This window comes from Nothoprocta perdicaria, unplaced genomic scaffold, assembly GCF_003342845.1.
Source record: "Nothoprocta perdicaria isolate Ctin4 unplaced genomic scaffold, notPer1 scaffold_27, whole genome shotgun sequence".
NCBI lineage: Eukaryota > Metazoa > Chordata > Aves > Tinamiformes > Tinamidae > Nothoprocta > Nothoprocta perdicaria.
Window position 1 is genome coordinate 148,390 of NW_020455499.1, and position 19,022 is coordinate 167,411.

Below are 19,022 nucleotides of genomic sequence, written 5' to 3' on the forward strand. Positions count from 1 at the left end.
GCCCTGCTGCGCGCCCTGCATCGCTGCCTGCACGGGCACGGCCCTGCTGCGCACCCTGCATCGCTGCCTGCACGGGCACGGCCCTGCTGGAGAGGTGACTCGAGACACTGCGTGGAGCACGTGTCAAGGTGCTGCTGGAAACCACTGCAAACCAGTGGTGAGTTTATGGGCGGCTGGTTCCTAGACGCTGAGCCCCTTTCTTCCCTTTATGCTCTCAGGGCTGCACCCAGGAGAGCCAACGCTGCTGCTCCCGGTGCTACAGACTGGTTGGCACCCACCGGCACCACTGGGATAAGGAGCAATGGATGGAAGTGACCAAGTGCTCCCTGCAGCGCCACAGGAGCCGCAGGTCGCCCCACCTGCAGGGTCCTTGGTGCCACCGGAGCCCGGCAGATGCTGGAAAAATACCAGTCATTATTCATATGCATAGCATGAGAAGAGCTGATTAACAAACCTCTTTCCTGTGGTTGTTAACAAAACAACAACAAAAACCCCACGTTCCAGAGAGTCCTTTCGTGCCTCTCTGCTCCTACACTTTCCTAGCTCCTGGTACTGTGTGTATCCCCCAGGAACAGGGAAATCCCAACCTTCTGATCTTGCCTTAATGGAAAACTGTAATCATGAGACTCTGAAAAACCAAGAAGTCCTTGTTGTCCCTGCTGCTTTATGGGGATCAACCCCCAAACTGCTGAACATTTAGAAGTGCAGGGCAGTCTTCACAGGGCACTGGGGATATCACAGAGCCTCCCAGTTGTCTCTCCCCTGTCCCTGACCCTTCACACTCCAGACCTCGATTCCACACTTTTCACTAGAAATGGGGGCACCAGCAGTTTAAGCACTACAGGGCTATCACAGCAATGCAAATATTTGCTTGCTTAGTTTAGTTCAACACAGCTCTTACAAATATAAAAGAAATTGAAATCCCTACAGAACAGTAACCACATGCAGAGATGTCCTATCCATCCCAGCAGAGAGCAACCCCATGGAAGTGTGGGCTCCTCCAGAAATCAGGGCTATCCGCAGCCATATTCCAAACCTGCTGCAGAACCCTCTGGGAATGAGATGTACACACTAAAAGCAAATACACATTCTAACATTTTGCAGTGATTCCTTGATTTGTTCCTAACTAGCACCTAATTTTGCCATCAACATATTCGTCAATAGGCCCTCGACCTCCTCAGAGAAGCAAGGTAGGGAGAATCATTTGAGCTACTTGGGAAGAACTCGCATGTTTAGCGATATAGAAGATGATCTGAAAGGAGCAGGATTAAACACTGATGAGGAACAGGCAACGAACTGCTAACAAATTAAGAAACAAGGACTTTTTCTTTTTAATTTAAAAACAAAATCATCAAGATCTGGAAATGGACACTCTGTTTTTATGCAAATGTAGTATTAAATAAGCATGCATCATTTCAAATACTTGGGCTCCAATTATTTGCCATATAAATTATTTGTTCTGGTAAAGATCTATAGTAACTACTTATGTAATGGCCCACAAATGCTTTTAGCAGCCATCTACCAGCTGCACACTTAAGGACTCCTTGCCTATAGTGCCTTTTCTAGCGCACTGTTACAGCCCCCATCTAGGCATTTGGTTTTAAGCACTTGTATCACAGCAGACCCCTCAGTACCACAACTGGGGAACACACCAGATCCTTCCCCTCTCTAATTCCACTTAATGACTGAATCGGGTAGTAGGAGAAACCCTTTCCAGGCCTGAAGTGCTCACATGCAGTATTAAACAACAGTCCCACACCCTTCTAGCAGTTCAGGTCTCAAGATCATTCAGTCCTCCTTTTTAAACTAACACTGCCTAACGTCAACCTTCCTGCATGTTTGGAGTATCTCCTAACCCTAGACCTAAGGCCAACAAGGTCTCTGTAGCCCAGGTCTTCAGGAGGAGATGCGCAGAGGGAAGCTGCTCCCGACATGGCTGTGACGAAGCCACCTACCAAGCTCCAGGACAGGACAGCTCCTGATGGTCACCAAGCTGCCTTCGCCTCAGGGGCTTCCAGGCCAGAGGGACAACCAGATCGGTGTCTCTTCCAAAGACGGGCCCCAGGTGACATTAATTCTTGGTTCATCTCGTACGCGATGCACACCAGCGAGGTGCAGCCATATGTGCTAAATGTATTTTTAACTTTATACCAGAATTGTGCTCAATTCAGGGAATACTGCGTAAAGAGTTCATGGAAGTGACATACAGGAGGCTAAAAAGCATAATATGCAGTCCTATTTTTCAACTGTGGAATCCTCTCTAAGGAAATTAAAGAGAAATGGTAATTCCTAGCAACCGAGTTTGCCTTTCTCAAAGTTCCAAGAAGGGCAGGAGATGCTGATCATTATTCTTCAATTTTAGGTAATACTTTGCTGGCCTGGATCAGGACCTTCTTGTGCTCTGAGACGATAAGAACATGAAGCATCTTTGACCCCAAGTCACTTCAAATGTTTCAAAAGAGAGCATAAAAAGTAGGTTATGAAAAAAATGTTATGCAAATCCGCAAAGCTTTTCTCAACCCTCTCAACATATGATTCTTACTTTAAAACCAAAAAGCAACTCCATGATCCAGTAGGACATTCATAACATGGGTGCTCAACCACAGTACAGTTAATTTTCTTTGCACAGTATGGCTGCAACACGAGGAGAGCTGCTGCACCCGTACCTGTGTGAACCGGCAGAAAGCAAACGCGTTTGTGTGTCATTTATGACACTATAAAATAGGTTATGGTCCTATCGGTCACATGAGAGAGGGCTAACGCTGCACTTGTAATTAGCAGTAACTGACATCCCTGGCCCAGGCTCAAGACACCTGAAAAATAAAGGAGCATAAGCGAGCATGTGAGCTCCTGGCCGGCCACAGGCACGTTTCCACCAGGAATATTAGTCAGATGCTGTGGGGAATCTGAACTATCTCTCATTTTGTGAGTGAAAACGTCTGTCCACACAGACTGCAGTCTGATTTTCGGTGTACTTGGTGCTGAGGACTGCACATTAACAGAGCAAGAGCAATTCTTTCTGTACAAACACACACAGATGAAGGTATTTAGCACACTAACCCATTTCCAGGTAAATTTGATCAGCTGTATGCATATAATTTTGTTGCGTGGTAAGATCAAATATAAGTAAGCGATTCAGGCCCTTCAAAATGTTATATATATTTTGCAAACTTACTATTGCTAATAACTCATTTAAGAACTATCGAAGTGACAGATTTTGTAGAATTTGACAGTCTGTTTTAACCAGGCACCAGACAATACAGTGAGGCAGAGGATTCACGGCTCGAACTAGAGACGGGCATTTCTAACACAGAACTGCAGGGAGCAGCAGCAGGAGCAGTGGCTCCCGTGGCCAAGGAACCCACGGCCTGAACAGGAACCTCAGTTACCCTAAACCCCTAGGAAAACGGTCCAAACTACTTCAAATGGAGTAACCAGTTGCCAAGTCCTTTGCACTTGTGCTGCAGACACTGGCACGGAGCTCAGCCCTAGTTACCTACTGCAATAGTGGCTCCTTGGGAGCTCTCTCCAACCAAAACACCCAGCAGAAACCAGTCAGGAAATGCAAACTTAAATTCATTATAAAAAACTGCTCTTATTGTATGAGTTGTTGCATAGGTATCTATTTATCCAAAAGGAATATGAAGATAAGATAATCCACACAACCAGGAACCTCAACTGTGCAGGAGCTGCCCCTTAATACGTGCACACACTGGGAAACAATTTTGTTTTTTAAAGAAAATGAAACTGTTTCCATTTTCTCCAAAGTTTCTCCTTAACACCTCATTTGAGTGTTCGAAGTTTCAATTTCAAACATTTCTTCTTGCTAATTACTTCATTCTTTGCAATCTTGCACTTTCTTTCCTTATACTATGTTCCTATACAATGTACAAATGCATACTTCCACTTTCCTCGTATGTTTCTTCTGCTAATTCTTCTAAAATCTATCTATCTCTGTCCTATATTTTCTCATTTCTATTTTTACTCATCCACCCTTTAACTTCCAGGGAAGGAAAGATTAGTACAGGGCCATTCTGCACCCTGACACTCCTTTTATCTTCTCGGAGCAGACTAAGGGAAAAGAGCAAGAGGCTCTTGGTATTATTGATTCCATACAGAAATCAATACATGAATCACTCTTTTCTAGTTACTAATTCTAGTTACCAATCCATTTGACCATCCGGCCTCGCAAGCCTAGGGGAAGAAATTAATTTGCCTGAAAACTTCAGATAATGCTCTGATTATTATTAAATATTATATCAATATTTAATTTATTCAGTATATAAATATTTAAATATTTGGTGTTTATAAAAGTGTTCCTGCTTCCTCGGCCTCCTATTCAAATCAGCTCTAATCAAATTTAAAGTTGAGAAATACAGTTCTGCTGCATACATTAGAATATTTTTTACATTCTATTTTCATAATTTCATTTAGTTTTTCAAACAGGAGTAGCTTTTCCCGACTTTCCACATCCAACCTTAATGCTCGTTCACCACAAGATGAGAAAGTGTTATTACACCACAGCTACCCCATACACAACATATATTTATCCGCACAGATATAATCAGAACATTAACAGAAGAGATCTTTATCCTATTTAATAAAAGGTTATGACGTATCCACTCTTGTATCACACACAAACCAGGCAACAAAAGACCTAGAATAAACTGGAAGAAAAGCACCAAAATTCAAGTTCTCTGTTCATCACACACAAAGACACACAACAGTCAGTGCTTTCCTAGCACTTTAACCTGTATTCATTTTAACTTTAGAAGGGAAATTACATCCTGAAGTTACTGACAGATCTAGCACTCCTGTCTTTGTTCTTATAAAGAAATCTTCTAGGTTAATGTAAAACTCAAAACACAGAAAAATTTTATGGGTGCAAGAGTTCATGCTAATAGACAGCACAAAGTTTGAGGACGTACGTTTAATATTTTTCTGCAGGGCCAGGAAATACGTATTTTTTCCTCTACATTATGTCCTTTATTTGGCAAGTACTTACTCCTGCTGTTCCCTCTCCTCATCCCAGCTTTTCTTATTAATACGGAACTGAAAACAATTTTGTTTAATGACAGGCAGCAATGCTCCCTGGAACACCCTGGAGCCAAGCAGCAACACTGAAAATATCAGTGAAGTCCACAGAAAACTCACGTAGCCGTTTTTAAATGCCACTTTCCCCCAGAATGACTGTATTCAAGCCCAGAGGTCACTGTCCCAAATTAGGAAGCAAAATATCTGCAAAAACCCATCAGTTGTGTGACCCTGGGCAAGCAGCTTTACCCCTGTGAACACAGGGCCTATTTGGTTCGTTGTTCTTGCTTTGGCTCTGAAGGGTTTGCAGTCCCGATGCTTTTGTTGCTTTCAGAGGCTTTCAGAATTGCCTTCTCATCTCCGTCAGATGCTGAGACACGACTGAGCACAAGGAAAGGCAGTTCTAGCAGGAGCGCTGTAGCTGTGCTCAGAGGATCTTCCACAGCCCAACAAAAGCAGGAACTAGGGCCACGCGGCCAGACAATTTGCACATTGTCCCAGCACCATCAATTGACATTTCAGATTGTGAGATCGTGCTCCTAAAATGTTCTCCAGATAAAACAAACGCTGGTAAAATTGGGAATGTAAAGGCAAAGTACAAAATGCCTGAACAAGTAAGAAAAAGATGACAGCATTGAGCGTAAGGCCACCACGCAGGCTAAGGCCAGTCCCTTGTTTCAACGAGTACTTGGCTTCTCCTCCCTTTAAATGGTGCCTGTATCTCAGTTCCATGTTTTAATAGCTGTGCTTCCACTCGTTACTATTTTCTGCTCCCTGCTAATTGCCGTTGTGATCTTGTGCGGTCGGTATCAGCCTCCCTGCTTCATTTTGCTTTTAAGTAAAGCATTACATAAGGCTCAGTCATAAGTACCTGAAACCAGCTGCAGGCAACTTTCACACAAGTGAGCCCTTAACCACATGGAGCAGAGTCTTCCCACACCCATCCTGCAATATTAAGTCTTTGCCATCTTAAGCTGTGTTGTTTATTTCTCCCCCCTCAAAGACATAGACATGTACATATGTTAAGAAGCTTCTCAGGTGTTCATCAAATACCAATTAATTAAAGCAGATGGGGGGGGGGTATTAAATAAAAAGTCGGTAGCCACCAAACCAGAAAAATAAGTACTAACACCTTTCAACAAGGTGTGTAACACAAACCTCGGTCATGTCACAGATGCACACTTCCTTTTACCCTTTCCTCTCCAGACAGTGTTTTTTACCTTTCACAAGAAAAATTAATGTTAAATAAAGAAATCCAGCAACTTACTTGGGTCGGAACGAGCACAGGTGGATACGCTAGTTTGTGATGTCTGTACATCCAGAACGAGAAGAGGACAATCACGGCAATTCCCATTATAGGCACCAACGAATAGAGCAAGGTATTGAACAGAGGTGGCTTAGGTGTAACAGGATTGGAAGTTGCTGGTGGGAAGGGAAAAAAAAAGATTACTTTTTGCAAAACATCTTAAAGATCATCTAGGATCCTGTTTTTCTCAAAGCTCTTCTAATCAGCACTACTGGCAAGAAATATTTAATTAAAATGCACTCTGAAAATCTGAAACAGATTTTAAAGGCAACATTTTAAAAAGTACAAAAATAACTTAGACCTCCAGATTTATGGATCAGCACATCCTGTTTTGTTTGTGCTTTAAGTTCTATGTACGTGCCTACAGTGTGTTTATATTAAAAAAAAAGTTTCTCAAGACTGCCCTCGCTTAATTAACGAAAAAAGAATATAGAAGTTTAATCTTTAAAATATATAGAATATGATTTCATTAGTAAGTCGAACAGGCCAGAAATAATCTGCCAAAGTTTGTCTGCACTGTTGATTTGCTCAAAAGAAAGAGCCATTAGTTCAAGACTCTTCTGCAGGACTCGGGAAGGACTTCAGAGCAACCCTGCTCCTGGGGTAGCTGGCAGGGGGGAGCCACAGATCTTTGGGACAAAAAGAGTATAAGGCAAATGACAACAATGGCAACTGTTGTGTTAGCAGTAACAGTGACAAACCGGCCAAGAACGTCACTTGGGGTCAGTGAAGGCTATTTTAATCTCACATAAAATGGAATTACTCTCATAAACAACTTCCTCTGACTGTTTGGCACTCAAGGCAATTTCTGTTTTCAGTTCAGTTATTAAAATTAATTTGTTTTCCAACTAAGATTAGATTTCGCACTGGAAGAAGGTAAGCAGGAATAATCTAATAATCTTTCAGTTATTGTTTTTAAAATATTTATTTGCTTAATGTGACCGATTATCTTTGTTACCTAGTAAGAAACCTTTTCCCTTTTTTAAAGGTTACTCTGTCAATTTGCAGAGAAATTACAGGGTTCAATTAGTTTGTAAAAAAATAGCACTATTTCTAGAGGAAAAGCATTCATAGGCTTGTACATACACACATGGAAGGTACAGCTTATACCACATTGATTTAAGGCCTTTTATAAGCTCATTCATACAATCAAGGTAAGATGTGACAATAAGCCGTGTACCTTAAAATAGCAAATAATTTCAGATTATCATTCTTTCTTACATTTAGAAAAGTATCTTTCTTCTAATTTTTTTTCCTTTCTACCAATTTAAACTATTTTCTTCTAGTATAAAGTCCTTTCAAGCTGCAGAAGTGAAGAGACAATTCTCAGGCTCTGTCTACGAAAGCACACAGCTCTTCACCACTTGGGAATCAGAAACTTCCTGGTAGGGAAGGCTGACCAGAACCCCGAAGTGTCTGATGTGACTATGCACAAAATGAAGTGCTTCTGACCTCTGCTAAGAAGTTTCTTCCTGAACACATTAGAGTGACTTACGTTGGGTGACCTCCATCTCTGGAAAATAGAAGAAACGTTCGTTGCACATGTTGCCTTCACAACAACAGAAAAACACTTCAGGGCTGTCCTTCTTCTCTATGCAATCATTCCTATAAAAGAGAGGAATAAGTCTTATTAATCTTAAACTATTTTGCTCAGGAAAACAAACATACATTCCTATTTAAAATAGAAATGGAACTTCAGTAATCTGCCAAGAAATCTTACTATTCATATAAAAGTTAAATATCAAGAAATAAAGTAATTAAATTTTATTCATCGTTTCATACTGCAATGAAATGTCATTAATGTTGAAACGGAATCAGTACATTTTATTATTTCCAAAGCAACATCCAAAAAAGTCACTAGAAAGATGTATGTCAATAGCTCACAAGAGTCATGAGGAAGACACCACCGCCTTGCTTTATAAATGCGACACATAAATGATCCAACAGCTAGTGCTCAGGCACAGCCTCACAGGAGTCTGTCACAAGGGTTGGAGAGGAGTAGGAAAGAGAACTTTTTTAAAGAAATGATAAACATTCTCACTTCTTCACCAAAGTTACGGCCAAGGAAGGAGCGGGGAGGAAAAAGAAAAATTGCCCATCATGGCAGCTGATTTACTAGATACCAGTAGCAAGAATTAAGGTTTCTTGATCATCTTTTGCCTCCAATGCAGCAGAATTTCAGCTGTGCCGTGCAAGTGAACTTGGAGATACCTTACTACTTCTGAGAAGCACACATATCAGAAGGATTGTTCAATTTAGCTCTAAGCTATCCATAAACAGGGAACAGAGATCTGTGTGGGGAAACTCTTCCTTTTACAGAGATGACTGTTTTCATTCAGTATTTAAGAAATAAAAAAGGAAAGTCTTACATTACTATTTTTAGCTGCATTTCAGAATTGCATCTTAAAAAAAGACCCGCTATGTATTTATTTTCTTAATTCTCTCCCTTTGCAAACAATAACTAATTTGTCTAACACAGGTTAGTCTAATACTTCAAAGAACTATCACGCTATTTCTTGAAAGAGTCACGACCTTTATTCAGTCAGGATCTAGCAAAACTCAAGCCCTGCTGTTTCTGCTCATGGGTACTTGCTAGACCATCTGTTCCACAGAAAGGACTGGGATTTTAAAATATTCGACATCTCTTAGAGCTGCCACTGAGCTGAGCTTTTAATAAACAGGCACAACACTTCCATGGTCACATAAAGAACAGAGCCAGAGCGCCCTGTTTCCTAAAGATTTAGAAACACTGAATTCTAATTTTGCAGTTTTGTTTCAATACTGTATTTGTATTGCTTGACAATAACAAGCCCTGAAAAAATATTATTAATAGCCTAGACACGAAAATAATTAAACAGGCGATTCTTTATATATAAAAGATTAAAAAAAAACATAAAAATTAAGTATTATTAGATATATAGGAAAGTAGCTCATGCTGTTCTGTAAGGACGACTAACTACTTAGGATTTAGGTCTCTCAGTCAAGAAAAGCAAGGGAAAAAAGTGTGTGTAGGTTGTTAAGAAATAATCTATCTGCATTTTCTTCAGCCACTGCTGCAGAGGGGCCATTGTATCAAAAAAAGGAACAGCAAAAAAAAGGAGTTTTAGATTACTAATAACTTGAAGATTTGCAGAAAACTTGCTTACCTGTCATAACAGTTGATGTCATCTAGCCAGCAACCTTGTTTCACAATTTCAATGGATCCAGAAATATTCTTCCACGTAGCAAAACAGTGTCGCCTTTTATCTTTATCACCATAGCAAGGTTCAATGCCACTGCGGTTTGTTTTATCCTTCTCCCAATTAGCGTTGTAGTAGATGCACTCTTGTGTTTCTGATCTGCCAAGTATGGCACCTTGCAGGGATTAAAAATAAATCACAATTAAACAGCTTGCCAAGGTCCAAGACACGACTGGACAGTCAAAATGACACAATACTTGTATTGTGCCCTGTCTCTGCTTCCCATGTCACCTGCCCAACACACGCCACGGCATCAACCACGGTCACAAGCTACCGCTTCCCCCGGCAGAACCGAAGGGTTTAGAGGCCCCAAGCCTGTGCACGAGGAGCTCTGGGATCCTGGCAGGTTAGAGTTTGAAAGATGCTTCTAGGGGATGCAGTGCAAGAAACCTCCCCATGCACCCAAGAGCACTGAGGCAACTAGGGCAGAAGGGAGGAATAATTGGCTTTTTACTCCTGTTTTTATCTTGTTGAAGGCTGCCAAGAGGATGTCATTAATCTTCATCTGAGCGCCAGCATTTAACACATATTAAAAAACATCATTTAACACATATTAAAAAACACATTAAAAAAAAATAAAAGAGTGAGGGAGGGTGATTATAACAACCTAAAGAGTCACAGGACTCATTTCAAAATTAAGGAAGGGGCAGGAGGATGACAAAACATGTTTACTTGGCTTTCACACCTATCTGATCTACCCGAGAGAGGCGGTTACATAACACGTCACGTTGCAGCGCAGATTTTAGAGTTTCAAGAGCAGCACCTGTAGGTCAGTATCATCCATATTTATTCGTATCGCTCAAGACATCAGCAGTGTGACACAGCAGCTCTGGCGCTGCAGGCATGTCCCCATTCCTCTCCTTTCACAGTCCCACACAGGGACATCACACACAGAGCAGTCACAACCCCAGCTCCATTTGCTCCTCTGCAGCAACGCGGCAGAGCAGCAGCAGGAGGTGGGATGGGAGGACTGGAAGGGCACCCATCATGTAGCACTGCCTCAAAGGAAACACCACTGTGGAATCTGCTATAGAGGGACCAAGAAGATGCATCTTGGGGCTTCAAGAATTATTTCAGAATACACATTACTGCACTGAGCGAGCACTGGACCTCACAGGTGAGTGCAACGTCAGGCATTTCCATACTACCACCTTCGGAAACTTTCGACATTGATGCATCCCAAAATAGGCAGAGGATGTTGCTTACGCTTCTTGGGCAAAAGCCTAGATGTTCTACAGGAGAAAGGCACAAGCCAGCTGGTAACACTGTGAGATGCAGCATGTTAACTATTATTGCTTTGTGTTGAGAAGGCCTGACCTTTAGATCTCCCAGCTATGGCAAGAAACAGATGAGGCAACAGATTGAACAATTTGGTTCTGTCAGTGCAATAAAGCAGAAGTCCTGGATTTCTCTCACACGTGCCATTCCTCTTCTGCTGCTGCCAAGTCTAGCCACAGACAAGCTGAATTTGACAAAATTCTGCAGTTACGTTAAAGCCAACTTTGCCCAAATATTTTTTTCTCATAAGCACCTTCTCTATAATCAGCCTTTCTTATACATTAAGGCTCTGAATCAGTTCAACGTATGCAACAGTCAACAACCAAATTGGTGGTGTAGTGACCTCAGAACCAAACGGAGCACCCAACTGCAATACCCTCCGAGGGGCTGAGTGGACTTTTGTGTCAGTTGCCAGACAAAACTCATGCATGGACATCCTAGAGGTGACCTTGGCCTTATCTTTCAAGCGGGACAATCTGGAACAAGGTGAAAGTAAGGGAAGAAATGAGAAAATCACACAAAAGGATAGCCCCATGCCCAGAGAAAACATCTGCTGGTAACCACCCACTCCATAAGAATGAGCATAAAACTTGGCGAAATACAGTAGTCGGCATATATGGCCAAAAAAAAAAAAAAAAAAAAAAAAATCTATTTAGGTCCCGATTTAGGACTATGTCTGTAATGAAGCTCCTGTAAATATTCTGAGTGCTGACAAATGTTTTCTCATGAAAACTCTTGGGTCCTCAGGAAATCTGCTACTGAACCTCTAAGAACCAACTGCTACTGCAGAAAGAAGCCGTGAACAAGGTGATCCCATGGGCTGAGCCTAAGGTCTGAATGATTGGAAAAGAAAAATATATTATCGAATGCAAAAATATTCTAGTATTTGATAGAATTCAGTTTCAGCAGGAGCACAGAGAGCATTTCACATGCTCTGTGCACACTGTTGCAATGAGTTTGCTAATGCATCACTAGAAATTCATGCTCATCCTAAACAGCTGCAGCAAGACCAGGGAACCAACATTTGCTACTGAACTTCTGAACCGCTCTTAATACAGATTACCCCATAACTGTCAGCAGTAGAGAAAACAAATTTATTAGATTTCACATGAGCACTCCGGGTAACCTCACTTCAGGAGGAATTTGAAGGACTGTCTGCCATTTTTTCAAGCAGAAGTTCTATAAAAGCGTCTGAAAAAAATTACAGTTAATTTTTAAGGTAAACAATAACCACACATATATAATAAGAAGGACTATACTAAGAAAATCCCAACTAAGAAAGGGATTAACAAATAGCATATGAAGTACAAGTTCTCTATCAGAGATACCACTATATTATCACCATAAGGGGAAGAGAAATTCAAACTTCTGGAAGTTTTGTCATCTAAGTTATATTTTGTAATTCTGAAACTGAGCAACACAGCCTTGCTGGTCTGTAATGAAGGAACAGTTTCAGCACATTAGGGTTTTATTAATAATTCAGACGGGCAATTACGGTCTTTACCATGTCATGCGTGTTCTGCTCCCATCTCCTTTAGGGCATACTTGGTTGGTGATGCTGTGTCAAGAGCACAAGGGAATCCAGTCACAGAGATGTGTTTGTTTGTTGGCTTATGAAACCTATCAAAACCTGTAAGCTGAAATCTTGAAAACTGCCAAAAAGCTATGGAGATGATTTGATGGTGCTGAGATCCAAGTCTTCTGAGACCAGCCCATGTCTGTAGATTGCTTTGATGGGCCTTCCTAACGCATAACTGACACCCCTCAATCAGATGGGATCTGAGAATGAAAAAACTCCAAACACATTTCTATACGTCTACCAGCACTAACCAGATTACACTTCCAGCTCATGCTATTGAGATGCAGTTACTTCAGCCAGAGATGCACAGGACAGCACTGAAATGCGAGATGAGCGATTACATCCACATTTCCTGGCTGTTCGACCACCCCAGACCAGTCCGTCGAAGTGTGGTGAAGCAGAAGTCACCAAAAACTTAAACTCTACAAGATTCTTGGACTAAAACATACCAATAACAGGGCCAAACTGCAGCACCACTGCTAGAAACACAGAGAGAGTCTCCAAATAGGGTACCTGTCTCCTGATGCCCCTGGCCCAAACTCTCAAAGGAAAATGCAGCACTCCCTGGCCGAAGCCTAAACAAACCACCGAGGCTAGAGCATGAAGACACGAACGAAGGGTGGCTCTCGTGCTTTTTGGTCACAACTGGCAGAACTGCCATTTTGATGTTCAACGGAGTTGCACAAGGAAAAGGATGCGCCTTGAAATAAACACTATCTCGACAGCTTGGAAACGCAAACAAATTTCCACCTTCCCCACAGCCTGCATAGAGCACAAACGTTACCTCCGGTTTCTGTAGAGCAAGAGGGAAGTGGCCTGCAGAAAAGTCGTGATGGCTCCTGCATGGATCCTGCCTCTGCCCAACAGCTTTAATCCGCTTCCCACCTGCTGAGAGCAGTAACTCGGTAACACCCATCCATGACTCACTAAAACACTTCTGATCAAAGTGATACTGTGTCCAGCTTGCCGTTTCTAAAGCTCTCTGTGAGCTATGATGAACTGGAAGAACACCCCAGCTATGACACATGTCAAGTCCCAAAAGAAAAGGCTGCCTGTTAAAAATTCCTGTAACTTCAAAGATAGATGGGAACCTCTACCATATTCATTACTTATAAGAATCGTATCTGCTTTTCAACTTCCCTTACCTGCTTAAGTCATAAGATAGATGATATTAATAAAAGTGTTCTACAAGTTTTTCTATACTGTGCACTTAATGTCTTGCAGAACTCTGTTGAATATACTCAGTTTCAACATTGTGCCAGTCTATGTAATGAGACATACAAAGTTTCTCCTTCACGTTCACTCTCAAACTGCACAAATAGAAGTTGGCTTATTCATACAGAACTATATATTATATTAAAGACACACTGAGCAAGCTTCACTACGGTATATGAACTTTCCTTTTTCGGCAGTTACAACTCCATTTCCAGCCTAAAGGTAATACCAGTGCATCCCTCCCTCTCTTTTCCCCAAGAGGGTCAGCCCTTTTGCCCGAAACCAACCCAGTAGACGTAAAGGCTGCTAAGCTGTTTGTTTGGCCTTACCCAGGCAGCAGCAGCTCCTGGCTAATGAGCATCTGTGCAGTAACCAGCAGAAGCAGGCAATTTACAGCTGCCCTTGCCTGGGTGAACCCTCTGAAGCACAGAGGAGCCAGAGCTGTGCTCATGGAGCAGTGATTGCCTTGCACACGGGACAGGGCACATGGAATGATGTGTGTGGAGAAAGGTGGGGCTCAGAAATGGTAGCTTAAGCCTGTAATTGGGCACCCACTCAGCTGAGCTGGGAGCTCTGAATTCAGCTCTGCAACATATTTATGGAGCATCATCACACTCCACTTCTATCCCGGGCTTGCACGGCCTCTCTCCTGGGAGCTTCTCCTCCAGCCTTGCCACAACAGCGAGCTCGACACGCTCCGTTCCCAGCTCACCCTTCTTGACCAGGCTGGCCAGAAGCACATGCAGTTTTTGAGGTGAAATTTGAGGATTCTTCTAGGGTATCAACATTGTTTTCAGTCTCTAGGAAATGCCTCTTCAAAGGCGCTGTAGGATTGTGTGCATCATGGCCAAATCGCATTAGTAGCTCGTGCTTTTCACATTATAATGCCAGACCACTTTCTGAAATGCATTTCTAAGTTATGGTGCAAGCGAAAAAAAAGCAGACTATGCTGGAGAGCCTCACAAAAAGCTGAACTGGCACAAATAGATGGCAGTAATCCCTTCCTTCAGCCACTGGAGTTAAACAACTGTCAAACTCCAGCATTACGCATCCGAGTAAATACCTAGCATCATAAAAATGTTAATGTGCTTTTGACTGCTGAACCTTCTTCCTAAAGCAAAAGTTGCATAACCTTGAATTTTGCTTTAGCAGTTTAATTCCACTTCTATTTTTGTCTTGTTTTACAAAGTTCCAAAACTTCTCTGTATTTACAAAGAATTTAAAATTTGTTTTTTACTTTTTGTTCCAAAATCAGTATTGAGCATATTAAAAAATAACAACAAAAAATAATCCAGCAAAACTAGCCCTGGGCTTTCAGCTAACCGGGCTGTCACTTGCCCTGCCTTTTCCAGCAGACTGCATAGCTTTGCTCATTGCATCCGAAGTTGAATCCGATGATTACGTGAATGTTCCCACTCACAGAGCTGGAACCAGTCCATATTTTTACGGACAAGAATGCTGTTGATAAGCCCTTTTTCCCCCACTCTTCTTGTTTTCAAGCTCCTAGTGGACTCCTTCGCACCTCTCTGGGTTTGGGTACAGGCTCTCTGGGTAGGTGCCCCTGGATACGAGCTCCAAGTGCAGTACTGCATGCAGCTACAGGAACACCAAACCTGCACTGCAACCAGGCTGCCTGTGAACCACAGGACTCACCTGCAGCTGGAAAGGTCTGAGCGCTGAATGAGCGATGAAGAAAAGAGCACAGACAAGTTGCAACTATCCAGTCTGGGAAATATTTTCTAGAGAAAAGGGAAATCTAGAGCCCAGCTAACTTACAGTGTTTTGATTAATGTAATGTTTTCATCTGATGTAATACCCACAAACTAAGTACCTTTACTACTTTCAACCCCTCTCTTCCCCTAACCATGCTCTGAAGACATTACATCAAGCAGAGGCTGGCTTTAGGAAGCGAAAATTAACTGAATTTTCACTATTACTATGCCTTTTTATAAAATGTAGAATAAGTTTGGATCTAAGTGATTGGTAGATTATCAAGAACTTCAGGAGATTTGAGATTCACATCAGAACGAAAAAAAGCAGTGGCACAACATAACAATCTCCTAACATATCCTAGGATTAGGCTATGCCTCCACTCCATTTTTGTAAATTTTTACGGACCCCTATGAAACAATTTTCTGCTCCCCATTGCATCGTTTTTGATACTATTGCTAATTGAATATGAAAAAAAAATAGAAATAGAAAAACATACCTAAAAACGAAGTATTTCAATACTAAAATTAGTTTTTTAAACTCAGGATGCCACATGCTAAAACTTAATCATCTCATTACATTGTATTTGTCAGTAAAGATTCAAAAACAGCCAACTAAGGGAAATATTTAAAACACTTATTTTGAATCTGTACTTGTGCTCTATAATGGAATTGTGTAAAAGGGACTTAAGAACATGCTACACATGGGACAGTCGCAGTGTTTTTTATTAGCACGGTTAAGTGCATTAACTGTTACAACAGTTGTCTTGAATAAATCACTAATTAACATGAGAATCAAATCAGTAAAAAAGTGGTGCAAGACAACAGCTTTTACTTGCCCTACCCGCATACAAGTACTTACAAATAGCCTACTTTTTTTCTTTTTTTTTCCCCCTAAAAAAAGTCTTTCTAGGAGTTTTTGATGTTCAGTATGAACCAAGGAAAGCACAATAATCTTGAAATATCATGGCTCAATAAACTATAACATATATATATATATAATCTATCCACATAAAATAAAGTAGGAAAAAATCTAACTAGAGTAAAAAAATTCTTCCTATTTATGATTATATATGAAAACCAAAAACTATTCATTTGCCTTCAGTCTAAAGCATCTCACCAAAACCATCTTCTAGAAATTCAAGATTATTCCTGGAATTACCTTCAGGTATGAAGATAATGAAAGAATGTTTTAAACATCTAAACATTTAATAACTAAGACTTCAAAGTCAATTTCCATTAAGATGAACCACGCACACATAGTAAAACTGAAGTCAACACAACCTAAGTCCACATTTTCCTCCAAGTTTCTTATGAAAAGTATTCAGAACTGCACTAAAATCTTACTTTTATGGGCTGGTTCTAGCAAAAGGATATAAACAAAATGATTTTTGGTACAATATACCCTGTTTATCTAGACTATGGCAAACTAACTCTAAACCAAAGATGTTTACAGTATGCAAATCAATGAAAATTTGCCTTAGAGAAAGCAAGTGTTCAAACAAGCCAGGTCTGCTTCATTTAACCTTGCAAGAAAGAATTCATTCGTCAGAGGTTTGTATAAAATTCTTAAGTGTTATCATTTCAATATATTTGAATTAATTCAGAGTATTAGGATTATCCACCAAAATTTTCCTAAGCAATTACTCTCAGGAAATGAAGGTCTGTACGTTGAAGGAAAGGTATAAGGGAGGCCCAAACGGTTCTCAACTACAAAAGCACATACATATGTTTTTGATGTGCCAAAAACGGCAACTCTGGTCCAGGCAGGGGACTGACGAGCCCTGGGTAATGGTTTTGGAATGGCGAGTGCTCACGTTTGCTGTTTGAGGCTTGAATTCAAATCTTGTATTTTAGTTATTTTCCCCCCATTGCTACGTTAACTGCAACTAATCTCATTTCAACACTGTTCTGGGATTCCCGAGTTGTGACAGATCCACATGGGTCCATCTGGGCACATAGGAATTTCTTATTTCCAGCAGCTCCCAACTGGCTTGGGACGATGAGGGGCTCTATTTCCCACTTTCCTTGAGTGCCTCCAAACTTTACTTCCAACGTGGCTCCCTGCACTTATTGCTTCTCTCCTTCCTTCCTGCTTTCTTGTAACTTGTACTACAGGATATTGACCTAGCTGAGGATGTCCTTTTGCTCCTAGAGGAGCTAAGGGCTCTCAAGAAGAGGTCTAGCTGAGCAAAAGCAGCAGCAAATCGGAGCCAAACAGGCTCCTCCCTGCTGTCCAGCCACCGTCTTTAATGGAACATAAGTGACCACGAATGCTGGACAGACAGAGCCCTCCCAAGTTACCAAGTGCAAAGCTACGACCCCAGTCCACATCCATGTCACAGATCTCCACAGCACTAACCACGCTCTAATGCCAAAATACTGCTTTTGCTACCGAATTAAAACAAGCCCCCTGCATCACTGTGGATGCTACAACAAAACCAAAACAGTTTGAGTGTTGTGTAACAACAAACAGAAACAAAAGGCAAAGGACAGAGTAAGGCACAACTAACTGCCCCAAAGCAGACTCACAGGAGCTACATCTGAATCAAGAATTGTTTATTATCCAGATATGTTTTCTCAGGTTGTGTCTTTTACAGATGTAAAATATCTAGCTTGAAGATATTATTCAAATGACTTGAAGAACATACTGTAATGGGCCCTGCTCCCTGCCTTGGATTTAAGACACCACTGGGGTCTAGAAGCTGCAAATCAAACACTCTGCAGACACAATTCTGCTAACAGAATTATGCAATGCACTTAGTAGCAACAGTAGAAGATATAATAAAAATAAGAACCCATCTGTTTTAATATTTAATGGAACTACCCAAAATGTATTTTACTGAAGGAACGATCATATAATTTATTAGTATCAAAAGGATTTCTTTCATTTAAAACTTCCCAAGAAAACAAGTTTTCAAACTGGCCCTACACAATCTTCACTCAATAAAGTGAAAATCTATTTTTTTTTTTGCTGCACCTCAGAAAAACATTTCCAGTTGTACTTTTTGTACAGTTTTAGTGCACTTTTGTCTGTATTTTAAGTCAAATTATAGCTTTAAGGCTCTCAAGAGAGAAAACACCTGGTTATTGCTAGTTGACAGGAATATCCAAATGGGTAATTTTTACAGTATTCAGAGAAGATATCTGGTATCTTCCTATATAAACAGACATACATATAAGAACAGCAAAGACAGCTTGTGAGGTTCAGAAGAGCAAGGTGATAAATGCAACACAACCAGTTTTAATCAAGATCAAAGCTGCAGGAGAAGGCAGACAGACAGTCTAGACTGCTCCGCTTCTCAAAGCCTAAGCACATAAAAGCAACATCTGCAAAGATCATTAATCACATTTAGTCCACAAGCTTATCACCTCCCAAGCAAGGAGAAACAACTTTTACTTAAAAATCATATGTGTATCTATGACAAGTATTTTAATTATCTTTAAATTAGATATTTATCATTGATTAGAAAGCTATTATCCTGATTTTGAAAAATGCTAGGTTAATTTTACCTATGCTTACGTAGTTCCTTGAGTGAAGGATATGGGACAGAAGGAAGTATCAGCATGGAATCTCACTGAGCAACAACACTTATTTTTGCGTTCTTAGTATAGGATGGAAATCATTTAACTGCTTTTATTAAAATTATATTACACAAAAC

The 19,022-nt window shown here is 41.0% G+C and overlaps 1 protein-coding gene across 1 annotated transcript in view; it reads right to left on the bottom strand.

Moving 5' to 3' along the window:
- Positions 1 to 19,022, bottom strand: part of ACVR2A (activin A receptor type 2A) — a 50,654-nt gene that overhangs the window by 13,885 nt on the left and 17,747 nt on the right. Inside the window, exons 2-4 of the mRNA XM_026040875.1 lie at positions 9,487 to 9,694; positions 7,836 to 7,945; positions 6,302 to 6,456 (exon numbers count right to left, since the gene is read on the bottom strand). Of these exons, the coding sequence (XP_025896660.1) occupies positions 6,302 to 6,456; positions 7,836 to 7,945; positions 9,487 to 9,694 (473 nt within the window). The remainder of the gene's footprint in view (positions 1 to 6,301; positions 6,457 to 7,835; positions 7,946 to 9,486; positions 9,695 to 19,022) is intronic.